Consider the following 13616-nt stretch of genomic DNA (forward strand, 5'->3'; position numbering starts at 1 on the left):
ATTAGATTTCGTAGGGCAGTTTGAGTTGTGGTATTTAAGCATTGTATAAATTCAAATTCTTAAGACCACACATTTTATGTTTAACTTCTTTCGCACCGTACGTAGACGACCGTGCTGGTCGGAGGTGCGGGGATAGGGCAGCAAACTAAACGCAAAAAGCAGTTCACATTGATTCATCATGGCTCATATAACCCGTAACGATTAGGCATATGATGACTTGTACTATAATACAGCGTCTATTTTGATGTCAGCTGTGCTACATTCTTCTTCGCTATGGAGATTTCTGATCATCACGAAACATGAAATTGTACACAGACACACAAAGAGATCACTTAATCAAATTCATCTTTTTGAATATCCTTTATTAAAAACAAGTCGACATTAAGAGCTAGCTAGGCGTACACATTAGGTCTTTTGTACAATTACAGTTCTATCACGATGGAAAACACAACATTAAAAACCGTATTCAGAAATAAAATAACCAGTGTAATGCACAACGTGAGACATTCAGATATTAAGACAGCTCTTGGCAGATGCAGATTTTTTTCTATTCTTAGAATGCTGGGGAAAATAAAACAAAACACTTTATAACCCACACATTCCACTTTGTCCAAAAAGCAGCAAGCTTTTGTTGAGAGTATATGAATTAGGTGGCTTAAAAAGGGGAGTGTTAAGTTTATTGTACGGCCATTTGTAGGGAGATCATGAAACGAAAAAATATTAAAAGCAGGTCACAAGTGTTCCAACAAAGCCAGTGAGATTTATCTACAAAACATGTGTGGGTTATCAAGTTCGTTCTTGAACATCCCTCAAATTATCTCAATTTTACTTAAAGAAGATGACGTATACATACACACTCGCAACCAGCAACTCCGTTTTTATTCTGTCCCCAAACCATGCAAACAATTAAAGATGAGTTCCAAATCATTTTGAAGAAAGATAGTTTGTGAGATCTTTGGCACTCACGAAATAATGCATTTCGGGGTTCATCCTATTATCCACGTTCATAAGTGAATTACTCCTTTTATCCGAGTGGATAAAAATTGATGCAATTATGAATTTGCCACCACTTCCAAGTCATTCCTCTTTACCATAGGAATATCGGATAATAGCTAGACAGACAAGATAAATGTCACTCGAGTCGATGGAGACCAGACTGGGAACAACTCCACCACATCGGTGGAATTTCAGATTAAAGGTCGGCTCAGAGCTCCGTGTCACCCAGTTACTACCTCTTTAGCAATGCAGCATCAAACAGAGTTTTGTTCAGTCATCTGTAATTAAAAATCAATTACATGTAACTTTTAAAAACCACTGTACACTAAATACAATTAATGTTTGGTACCTCGGCTGCCAAGGGAATAACATGAAGTTGAATGCATCGATTAAGATTCATCCTTACAATCATAATGCATATATTGAAATAAAACACTTCAAGAATCAATGATTTACGATCTTTATATTTTAATTGTGTTTTCGGATGTTTCCAGACAATTCTTTCTAGAAACGTTTCTATGCCTCAGACATCAGCATGCCCTCCATACGCATCTTATCTTCACACTTTCTCCTTGCATCTCCTTCCTTTGCTACAATCCGAATTGGTTTTACGTTTACTTAAACTCACATCTTGCGTAGCGCAAGGTTTTCCTCCAATCATTATTCATCTTTGTGGGATTTAGCACTCGAGGCTTGAAGAACCTACACAGGCCTGTATGTTTGGAGTTTGCATATTCTCCCCGTGGTCGCGTGGATTTTTCTCCGGGTCCTTCGGGTTTTCCCCTCCGCATTTAGAAACATGCGTTTAAGAGTATCTGGCTGCTATAAATGTCCACGTGACAAGCCACTTCTCCATTGGGCCATCATTTGTGGCCAGGTGGCTTCTGAAAGGCCAGGTAAGTTCCACTGAGAGCTATGCAGCTGAGTGGGCCTTACCTGGTAAAATAAAAAAAAGTTTCGTAGTTTTTTTGTTTGCTATGCTCAGGGTGGGATCGCCGTCCTTAACCTGTGCTTAGATGGTGCCGTGCTATGCTACTTTGAGCGACTAATTTGGGTGGTACTGCACATCTTGTAAAGCCCCATAGGCTGGGGACACCTCATCTTCTGACAAAGCAGCCTTTGATAGGGCTCGCACTTTCTTCTGTAATTTGATGAGCGGTGCTGGTCTCTCCTCCAAACCACTAGCTTCTGGGTACCTAACAGTATTGCCCGAGGCTGCTGCCAGGCCGTCCAAACATGTGAGCTAAGTGTGCCGCATATATGGGAGAGATGAACAGACAAGGCAACTTGGAACAGAAACAAATTCTCTCTACAAATTGGACAGATCTAATTGTAGAGGTATTAGATTAGACCAACACCTGCTTTACAGCGTATAAATTAGCGGATTATTACATTACTGTTCTGTAAAATCACAATAGGACAACTGTTAATAGAAATATAAAAATAACATCCATACATTCATAATTGGAACTTTTTTAAATAAAAAAGCTGATCCAACAGATACAAGTCCTACTATGTTTTTCAAGTGCTTAAATTAAACGTAAAATGTGTGTCCCTTAGAGAATATTCCATGCCTTTTAAAAAATGCTGGTAAATCTAATCCAACTTTTTTACAATTGTCCTATTGGCATCATGCTGAGATGAATAATCCATTCAGAATACTTAGCAGAGCAGTGCAACCCTTCGTGTTGGAGACATCTTGTAAGGCAAATGAAACATTCAAGTGGCTTTTTTTTTAATAAAAATCCATAACCACTAGAGGGTGCACTTTCCCATGAACTGTGCTGTAAGATTGTTTGTCACGTGACAGATGTTGAAAAATTGGCAATTACCAAGCAATGTGAACGTACATCCTGGCAGGGATTTTATAAAGTAACCCACTTACTTTAGCGTACTTCTCAAGGATATCATATTTACAGTCATTTTATATGTAACAAAAATTAACCAAAACGTAAAACACTTTCAAACCAGTCATTCTGCCTGCCTGTGGTCACTACGTGTGATCCACTAAAATCCACAGGGGCAGTCACACAAAATCCATCCATTATCTCTGACTGGCTCAGATGAAGCCACAAGTCCCGTTGTATGTCCTCATTTCATGGGTCAATGCCGGTCCTACTGAAACCAGGACACAAGTCTGGCCTCACATGTGTACACCATGGATTTTAAACCTGGTCTTGGGAAACACCAGGGCCCCATTGCAACTGAATGTCTTCCAATTAACTAGCAGACTGGAGCAGTTTCCACATGACGAGTAACCACAGTGAGTGGTATACTTTATGTGCCTGATGTGGAAATATTTTGTGGGTCATCAACCTAGACAGCCCTTGCTGAAGTTAAGCCCTGGACAACATGGTGGGTCCTTCATTCAGTCTTCTTGCATCCCAGCCTTCCACCGCATTCTGGGAATGTAGGTGCTACTGCTGTACTGAACTCACTTTAAAAGTGCAGGCCATTGTTCTGGCATATGGTTGAAATTTGGCAAATTTGATAAATGCCATGCAAATTACTTCATTGTAGCAACTGGCAGAGTAATGCCCACTTGCTTTCCAATGCCGCATTCACCTTGTGCTGTAGAGACAGCTGCCACCAGGGGTCCTCCTTGGCTAGACGACCACAGAGTGCCTTGAGATGTACTCCATAGGAGGCTATCAATATGAAGTCATTGGTTCTTAGCCATTTTATTATGGCGGCCCCAAGCAAATGGTGCCCGTGTCCTCCCTTTCCACCTGCCAGTCCCCCAAAACATGACTCGGGTTACTAATTCCCACAATACAGAGGGAACACGTCCACTCCTCGAGCCAGTGCCGAGTTAGTACTGCAAGACATTTGTTTCACGTCGCATATTAAGTCTACTTTATCACCGCAACTTGGCGCTGACATTCCCTGCACACATTAAAATGTCTTCATTTCTCCTGCATGGTATCAATGCCGTGGCCCGTGTCGGCTCATGGGGTGGAGAACGGCCGAATTCTCGCAATAACGACGATGACGATGACGACTGGCTGGCGCTGGGAGGTTTCCGTGCCATCACGAATGCTTGCGCTGCAGGTTCTGCGTGGCGAGCTGGAGGCGGTGGCGGTCGCGGATGTTGCGCGTACGGACGTGTACGTTGGTGATCTCTGCCACATTCGCCGTGGGGAACCAGCCGCCCTTCTCCGCGTCCGAGAGCCGTACTCCCTCCATCCAACCTGCGGGACCCCCACCACGACCGGGGGATAGGGCAAAAGGTCAAACCACGCGGGGAACGTCCCGCGCGACGTGCCGCGGAAGATTTTGCGACTCGTGCATACAGCGGGCTACTGAAAATGTGTCGCTGTGCCGTGAGAGTGGCTTGCCATCGGAGGTTTTCCTTGTGATGCTGAGGATGTCGCCCTTGTCCAGGCTCAGTTCGTCGGGCTCCTGGGCGACGTAGGCTTTCAGACAGTAGACCTGCGGGCAGTCTGTCACACCGCCATCATTACCGTCAGTTGTGATCTAGCCACTGCTGGATGAAGACCTCCCCCCAAGCCATTGGTCTCGTGATAATCACGCCAATGAGACATTATTGGGTGTACATTTCTGAGGGTATGGCTTCTTCTTGTGTGGCCCTCAACATCTAGAATTATTTATTTGGCGTATTCACTGATTGCAGAGGAGAAGTGATGAGCGGGGAGGAGGAGAGTGTGTGTAGGGCAGTAGAGTGAGATGAGAGTGGCGTGGTCTTTGGAACATCTTAAAGACGGTGAGCGAGATCTTGAACTTGATGTGGGACTGTATTGAGAACAATGTCGAGGCGTGCCTCTCAGCCATGTCTTCTAAACCACAAGTCTCCCTTTCCCCATGCCCACCAGTCTTGTTATATTTTAATATGCTCAGCGATAAACTATGCTTCTCCTGGCACGGTTATCTGGCTTAACCACCTGAATGTGAAATTCTAGTTGTTGCTCAGCATCTACATCAGCCATACGAAGATATAAGATCTTAATATGCTGACTACATCAATGCGTCCGTGCCAGACAATAGCAGTGCTCTCTTACTGGCAGCTGTGCTGCTCTACGCTGGACATCGTGCAGGCCTCACCTTCCCCCTCGTAGACCAGGGCCGCCTCGTCCTTGCGCTGCGGTGGCGCGATGGCCTCGACCCAGCGCTCCTTCTCGCTCCTTCGACATTGGAACGGCGGTGGACGCAATGTCAATGAACAGCGATTGACGCTACTTCGCATTATCCAAAGGCTTAACCGTTAACCCTTTCCCACGTTGAAATTCTTTCGAACCGTACGCGGCCAACCGTGCTAATCGGAGCTTTAGTTACGGCGGGCACAGGCGGCCCCCCCACCCTCCCCGCCCCCCACCGCCTTCCCGGTGACACCAAAACAAAGCGATGCGAGCGCTACGTACTGCGAGGCAGCGCGCAGGAGGAGGCGGTACTTCCGGCTGTCGTGGTCATCCAGGAGGAGGTAGAAGGAGTTGTCCGTGGCCACGTTATTCTCGGCCGCACCCAGGGACTGTAACTCCACCTTCGTACGGTCTGCATGGCAGAACACGGTGAACTTCCCTCCGCTGCTGGCAGACACACAAAGACAAAGATCCCCCGTTTAGCCTTAACAGACTGTTGGGGCAAGTGCTGTTCGCGAGCACCTATGAAGGCCGGACAGGAACACGAGGTGGTGGGTCGCCAGAACCACGCACCAGTGGCGATGTTTCCACACCGCACCAGGTATACATTTTCAGGCTGAGTCGACCTAGGGGAGGCCCAGGACCGGTTCAGATAATCGTCAATGCTGTTGGCCATGAGCGGGAATCTAATTCGGGTCGCCTGGTTCGTAGCGCAGCGCAGCGCTAACCGCTACTCTGTGTGTGTGCAGACACAAGCACACACGCACACATGACAAGAACAATAGTTGCGGAGGCTGCTGCGGCAAGAGTGCTGTCAGCGAGCACCTATTAAGGCTGGTGAGGTGCACGGTGGAGGGTGGTGTGTAATTTGGCACCAAGCTCGGTCGAATTTGTCTCCCCATTGCTGATGTTTAAATATCGGCAGAGGCCCAGAACTGATGTTATAGCCGTGGCTGGGAATCGAATGCAGGTCACTAGGTTTTTAGTGCAGTGGTGAGAGCTCACTGACCGGAGGTCACAGTGCAGCACCACATGTTGTACGTTTGTAGGTTGAGGTGGCTGGAGTCTGCAAGATCGGAGGCTGCCCAAATCAATGTGGCTACGTATGTATCATCATTGGCTGCCTCGTGTGTGTCTAAATTACGCATCCGAATCGTTATTTATATACTGGAGGAATCTGATGAGCTATGAAGCTCTTTCCAACAGATGTCACTCGGCTGCCACAGCACCACCCCGGGGACAATCACGACCGGTCTGCATCGCAGCGGCAGCTACCGCAGCTACTGCTGCCCAGAGGTCGCAACCGGGTACCCGATACCCGTACCCTACCCGATTCCCGGGTACCCGTACCCGGCCGGGTACGGGTATGGGTACCCGTTTGCAACCCTGGTGCAGCCGGGTACGGGTAGGTCGTGAGTCACCGTTTGTCACTCATTTCGGGTAGGGAACGGCTACCCGTACCCGGCCGGGTATCGGGTAGGGTACGGGTACCCATTTGCGACCCTGGTGCGGCCGGGTACGCAACCGGGCTGTGCTGCCGCACAGCCCGGTTGCGGCAACGTCTCGCTTCACTCACTCCTTGCGCCGGGACAGGATGAGGATGTCGTTGAACAGGTGCAGATAGATGCGCTTGGTCATGAGCCTGTTCATGAGCGTGCTTCCCGTCGTGCGCGACACGGCCAGCTCCAAAAGCTCCCCGTGCTTCACCAGCCAGCGCGTGGGGGAGATGAGCGCCAGCGACTGTGACGACGCACACACACACACGAAGGCGAACATCTCCCATTGTGGCCTTGGACAGACTGTCAGAGAGGAAAGTGCTGTTGAGCGAGCGTCTGTGAAGGCCTCCCGCGGCATAGCGAGCAACAGAGTCGCGTCGTGGAGGCAGAGTTGGCACGAAGAGATTTCGATAGCGGACTGCTGCAGCGTGTGGACAAAGGAATACCTTCATTTTGTCAAACTCGATGGTATTGTGCAGGTGGATTAACTCCTCCGTCCTCTTCATTTTCCGAGCATTTTCATTGCACTCTTGTATCAACTGCAGACGGAAAGTCAACATCAAGCTCTTAAATTGGTTACAACAGTGTGTTCTATTAATAGAGGTTTTGTTTTTGGGTTAGATCGCGTAAATATACAAACGTGTCATTTAAACCCGACACAGCCAACTTGTAAGGGTTGTCACGTAAACAGAACATGCCAATACGTCACAGCACACCGGTGTGACGGAGAGCCAAGCCACAACATTTACCATCTGAGTACGACGTTTGGCCAGTGTATTCTAAACCGCTCGGGTGATGTACGTATTTATGTTGGCGTTCTTTCGCACCAACCGTGTCAATCGGAGGTGATGTGTATGATGCTGGCTGTAAACAATATTATCGGTGCTACCCACAAGTGGTTCAAAGGTAGAGGTACAGCCCTGCAATTTCTTGCTCACGCCACTTCTGTTAGATGGGCCTCCACTAAACAGAGATCTCTCTCTCCCGAGGCTTTCTAAAGAGGGTATTTTAGCCTATTTTTCCACTCAGGCCAGATAAATTTGAAAGAGGCGGGATTTATCCTCACTTTACCCAGCCGCGTGTGACCTGCTGATCAACTGTGGTGGAGCCGCTTTACGCTGCTGGCTGGCGGAAATAATAGGGCGGATTACCAAAACTAAACACCGTGTCCGATTCCACGCTGGATTTAAATCGATGACACAGGACTAATGGCGGGACCCCTCGTCACAGTGTTACGGCATCATAGTTTAGTTTTATTTGTTTAAAATTTTTAAGCGATTTGTTTACCTTTCCTATACTCTGGACTCCTATCGTGTTTTTGTATTGTTCATTGTTGCAACCTTGTGACCCACCCCTACTGGACATCTGTGAAAAAGAGCTTTATAGCTCATTGGATTCCTCCAGCATAAATATTCTGATTCTCATTCTCAGTCGAGCGACTGAGTCCCCGGCTCACAGTGGGGAAGGTTACAAGTTCAAATCCCGGTTGCGGATCGACTTGGCCCATCATCCCCCTCCTGGGTTGTAAAAACGAGTACCAACTTGTTTGTAAATCAACAGTGTTTGTCTTGATTTGAAGCTTTCGTGACTGCAGGAATCCATACTCTTTGGTTCTTTCGGTAAAATCACGTAGGTACCTACGTGACTTTACTGAGTGGTTGTCTTCTGTATAATAGTTCCCCTGCCATAGATGTGGAATTTCCACCACTTTGATGTTTCCTCTTTATCCCTGCAAAGGCAGGAATTTAAACATATCGGATAGTTACCCTTGCCAGTGCTTTCAGTGCCACAGAAGCAGTTTCTTCATATCGGGAATGTGGTTCCGTTTTCTTGAGGATATTCTAGCGCACAGAAAAAAAGACAGGACCGGTCACATGCAAACTCCGTACAGGCAACACTGTTTCACTGCGCTTGTATGATCATGTGGCATGTACACATAAAGATGACCCTTTTCTAGTCCAATGCTAGATGAAGCCCTCTCTCACGCGGTCAGAATTGTGGGGGCTATATTTTACCATACTTCGCCACGCCGGTCGGTGCGTGTTGGTGAAGGCGGGCAGCATAGACGGTGGGAGCCGAGTACAGCATAACAATGAATCTCGCTGCACTAGCCTCTGCCACTCCACGGTGTAGCCCCAAGCAGCTTATATGACTCGTGTTTATGCATCGTGGTCACCGATGAAGTTAATACTATTTAGCCAGGAGACTGCGAGAGTCCTATTTGCAAGCGTGACCTGGGTATCCAAGCACGCTCTTGGAGGCTCAACCCTGCTTAGCTTCCAAGATCCAACGATATAGGGCACATTCAGGTGATTAAGTCATACACAAGTCAAAAACGTCTGGTAAAGGGGTGGCCGGACATCCGAGGGGTCAAAGCACGGAGCCAGTACCCAATGAGGCCCAACATTCAAATGCGGATGTGCATATTGTTATGCAGGCTTCAGCGGTAGGGATGTGATTACAACATTCGCTACGAGTCTCATCTCAGGAATGGGGGGAGGAGGGTGAGTGGGGGGAGCCTAAGCATCAAATCAAAGCTCCGATCTGTACCCGGCCACGCTCAATTCTCTCAGAGGCCCAGGAGCGCACGAGCTTGGTGGATCGTGGTGGCGACTGACCTCGAGAAGTATCTTGATTCGCACGATGCGCTGAAAGGGCAGGATGAGGAATGACTGGAGCGAGAGGCGGTTGCAGATGGGGTCCTCCTGCAGATGCTCCAGCAATGGAGAGAACTTGGCGTTCGTCCGCCTGGAGAATGACACCGTGCGCGCGACCACGCACAACACCCAAACAAGGTGACGGACGTCACTGTCACTGTTGTATAGCCAAGCAGGGGCATTAACACCAGACAATGCGTGTCTTATAGTCAATGGGCATTCAAGTCGGGCAGTGTACTATATCGCCAAACAATGGACACTGCAGCTGGGACGATATGTTGTCTAGCATTGGACATTAAAGCCAGCCAGTGGGTTCTATAGTCAAACTGTGGGAAATGAAGTCAGGTGGTAGGCTGTCAATACGCTTGATATCCCAAAAAAGATCCAGACTGTGCACGATTTACCTATATGCCTGGACATACTAAAAACTATTAAAAAAACTATATACAGCATTAACATGCCCATTGATTTTCTCGGCAGGCCTCACCAAGTCTGAAAGCTACTTAGTGGGGCACTGCACTGGCACATCTCGGCAGTTCGATGAACGCATCACAGGTACAAATTTTCATCGGCACGCCCACGAGTTTGTTCTTGCAAAGTCTACTTTAAGTACCTGTGATGCGAAAACTGCATCAGCTGCACATGACCAGCCACGTAGATTGTTAATGTGCACCAAGGCTGTAGCCATGGAGTCAACATTGGGGGGGACCAAATCTTCCAGGTTGTCTGGGAGTTCCAACCCAGAAAAATATCTAAATTTAAAAACTAATTTCCTGCCTAAAATATTAAAAAATTCACCAACACATGGGATGGACTTTTAACTTATTTTTTACAATAATGTCTAATAGTGTATTGTATTACATTGCTCTGTTTTTACTTTTTAACCATTTTTTGTTTCATTGTATGTAATGGCAGAGATTAGGGATTAATAAAGTACAACCATAACCACAATCATATAAACAGAAATCTATGCGTTGATTTATATGAAGACAAGCCCAGATATTGTGGCCAAGGTTCAGCAAATTGTTGTTTTTATTTACATAGCATAGCAATTTTTTTATAGCAATATATTGGGGGGAGGGGACATTTTGAGCATATTTGAATATTGGGGGGGGATGGGATGTGTCCCCCCCCCCCCCCCAATATATATTATAATTACGGTCATGGACAGGGGTCGGCAGAAGCTGCGTGTGGTGGCTCTTTAAGCACTGCTTCGTGATGTGATGTATTAAGGACCACCGTCTTGTATAGCGGCTCTTGAAATATTGAGTTTTGTACCGAATTCTAACAAAAACGTCTCTTCTTGTTATTTTGGTTGCCGATCCCATGGACATGGAGGTGTGCCCCACGTTGCTACGTGTGTCGGATACAAGTTACAGTTCAGCTGAAAAATGTTGATGTTAAAGCCAAGTAACGGGCATTGTTTTGCACTTTAAATCATTTGCATGCCCGAGGCCGTCACATGCACGCACGTGATACGCCATGTATACGTGTTGTACCACATTCCATTAAATCGTTATTAAATTTATAACGCGTAACCAATCGAACGTAAAGAGGCCATGCAGAGTCGTGGCGGACTTCTCTTCAGTGACTTGGTGGTGAACACATTCTAGATTTAGATCGTTTATGAAAAAAAGACTCTTACCGTACTCATATTTTGGAAATGCACCCGTTACAGAGAAAAAAAAACCACCCGCTTAACTTAATCTACTTCCGCGATCATTCCAACAATTCAGTGTCACACCCCGTGGGAGGCATGTTGCTCGCTTAACCGATTGACGGGGATCGTACATTTCTCAATGTCAGGATGGACACTCGAAACAATGTAGGATTTGAGGCTTGCACTGCTCGTTGGGTTAAACCAAGCAACCCTGTGGACCATAGTTTTTGGGAGTACAAATATGGACATTGTATTTTGGGTTTTTTCGGTAAAGTCACGTAGGTAAAAACATTAAAAAGTAAAATAAAATAAAAATCACGACGTTTCGGAGGCAACACAAGCTTCCGTCTTCAGGTGGTACCGTCACAGCCACGACAGCTGTATCAAGTATCAAGTACAGCTGTCGTGGCTGTGACGGTATCACCTGAAGACGGAAGCTTGTGTTGCCTCTGAAACGTCGTGATTTTTATTTTATTTTACTTTTTAATGTTTTTACCTACGTGACTTTACCGAAAAAACCTAAGAATATGAATCCTTGCAGTCACGAAAGCTTCAAATCTAGAATTGTATTTTGGCTTTTTCTAAGTTTTCAAGTTAGAAGAATACAGTGGTCTCAACTACAACTTTGGCAGGTTTGTGTTTTCTAACCTTTCGACAACATCAGTGGAATTTATATCAGTCATACAATGACAATGTTAGCGCCTGACAGATGGTGAATGGCAAATTAAGTGAAAACCCACGCATTGTTGAGGTCGTGGATTGTTGTGTATAGCCGCTGAGACAAGGCTGTTACAATCAGTTTATCGTATTTGGTGTAATCACAGGTGGCTGTCCAAATCAATGTGGCTACGTATGTATCATGACTAGCAGCCTCGTGTGTGTCTAAATTACACATCCGAATCTTTATTTATACTGGAGGAATCTGATGAGCTATGAAGCTCTTTCCAACAGATGTCCAGTAGGGGAGGCTTAGAAAGTTACAACAACACACAATACGAAAACACGACACAAGTACCAAGTCTATGAAAGGTAAACAATTCACTCAAAAATATATAGCTATGTTTATTTTACCAGGTAAAGGCCACTGACCTATTCGCTTCTTTTTCAGAAGCAACCGATCTACGAATGATAGCTCAATGAAGTGGCTTATCGCGTGGAAATTTATAGCAGCCAAATACTCGAAACAATCACATGGAGTGGGTGCCATTGAGAAAGAGAAGGCATGCGGGGAGTGCGGCTAGCAGGAACTGCCTACGATCAATGACCCAACTATGTTCAGAAGCTGGTAGGAGCTCAACGATGGCTAAACGCGAGTGACTGCACATTTGCTGTGTGCAATTGGCCAATTAGGCTAAATGCCACCGACTGATGCCGACAGGGGAGCCGGGAATACGCGTGGGTGTTGGCTCAGCACTCTTGCATGGATGGCCATTAGACCCTTGAATAAGTATAACCCGTAAAAACAAAGTTTTTCACTGTAAATCCTTTATATGCGTGGCGGCTAGAGTCCTCTCGTCCTCTGGCTTGAGATGGCTGCCACCTATGGGTCAGATGATTGCATTGCACCATTAAGCAATTGGTAATTAAATATTTTTGTCCTAAAGAGTGTAAAATTTTGGAAAAAAATTTTCACTAACATTAATTGTCATGCACAACGAGTCTGTGTGCAAAATGTCAGCTCGATTGGATTACGGGAAGTGGGTTAAAAAACGACCGAAAGATTTGCACGGTCCTAAGCAAGCAAGCGAACTTAATATAAAGGATTTAAAAAATACCCATTAGTGGTTAAGAAATAGTCTGCTAAAGCAAGCACTCGTTTCACCAGCCGCTTGTTTTCGCAATGCACTCAGCATTGCCAATCCAGCTCGGCAGGTTTTAGTTCCGGACGTGGCGTGGCATACACACACAATAAGAACAATAAGATGGAGCTTGGTACTTGATTAACAACTTCATACTTCTAGGAATTGACACCGAGGTCACAGTGACTTTACAACAGCAACACCGGACGGACGTCTCGTAATAGCGATGAATTAATTTAAAGTTATATAATGTAGATTAGGTTTGTTTGTGTGTTTACTTTGATGTCCTTCCCCCGCACCTCGATTTATCACTGATTGCTACGTAGGGTGCAAAATAAGTTCAACATTCATACATACAACAGTCTTTTCTTGCACAGCAGTGAACTTTGTGGTTCATCAGTCTCACCTATCCTGCCTGTAATTATCATTCCGATGTATGCAAACAATAGGTGTGGGACAATTCACCCACGCACCCCGTCCCCCCCAAGCAGTTTGCCGATTCAATTAATAAATGAGCTATTTAGGTCAGGAAATGAATCGATACATCGTTCCCACCCCGGAATTTCGAGCGCAGTGCAAGGCCATATCATACTCCACCCTCCGCAGTGCCGACACATCGATCAAGTGGACAAATCCAGCATCCTGTTCGCAAACAGACTGTGAAGTGGACGCGCGTTCAGGTACAGCCCTTTTGTCAACCCACCTGCTGGATGAAGGCTCTCCCCACACCATGCTGCTTCGTTGGGGTAATTTTACCAAACAGTGCGGGCTCACGAAGGTGGACAGCACAAACGTAGCAGCATAGAGGCACAATATAATCATAGATTTTGCCGCACTGCCCCTCTGCTGCCCACCACGTAGCACAGCCCTATGGAATCCTGGCGTGCGTGGCAGTTACCCATCCAAGCGAT

The 13616-nt window shown here is 46.3% G+C and overlaps 1 protein-coding gene across 3 annotated transcripts in view; it reads right to left on the reverse strand.

The window, feature by feature from the left end:
• Window positions 1-345: 345 nt before the first annotated feature.
• Window positions 346-13616, reverse strand: part of LOC133352384 (rho guanine nucleotide exchange factor 19-like) — a 40642-nt gene continuing 27371 nt past the window's right edge. For 2 of the 3 annotated variants that reach the window (XM_061567995.1, XM_061567992.1), the window contains exons 8-15: window positions 9208-9337; window positions 8356-8430; window positions 7036-7128; window positions 6670-6833; window positions 5376-5540; window positions 5059-5138; window positions 4335-4439; window positions 346-4187 (exon numbers count right to left, since the gene is read on the reverse strand). In XM_061567995.1, the coding sequence (XP_061423979.1) occupies window positions 4027-4187; window positions 4335-4439; window positions 5059-5138; window positions 5376-5540; window positions 6670-6833; window positions 7036-7128; window positions 8356-8430; window positions 9208-9337 (973 nt within the window). In that variant the 3' untranslated portion in view covers window positions 346-4026. The remainder of the gene's footprint in view (window positions 4188-4334; window positions 4440-5058; window positions 5139-5375; window positions 5541-6669; window positions 6834-7035; window positions 7129-8355; window positions 8431-9207; window positions 9338-13616) is intronic. The other variant, XM_061567993.1, reaches the window with a different exon arrangement.

This window comes from Lethenteron reissneri, chromosome 40 (genome assembly GCF_015708825.2).
Source record: "Lethenteron reissneri isolate LAM-NWPU_2019-01 chromosome 40, ASM1570882v1, whole genome shotgun sequence".
Lineage (NCBI taxonomy): Eukaryota > Metazoa > Chordata > Hyperoartia > Petromyzontiformes > Petromyzontidae > Lethenteron > Lethenteron reissneri.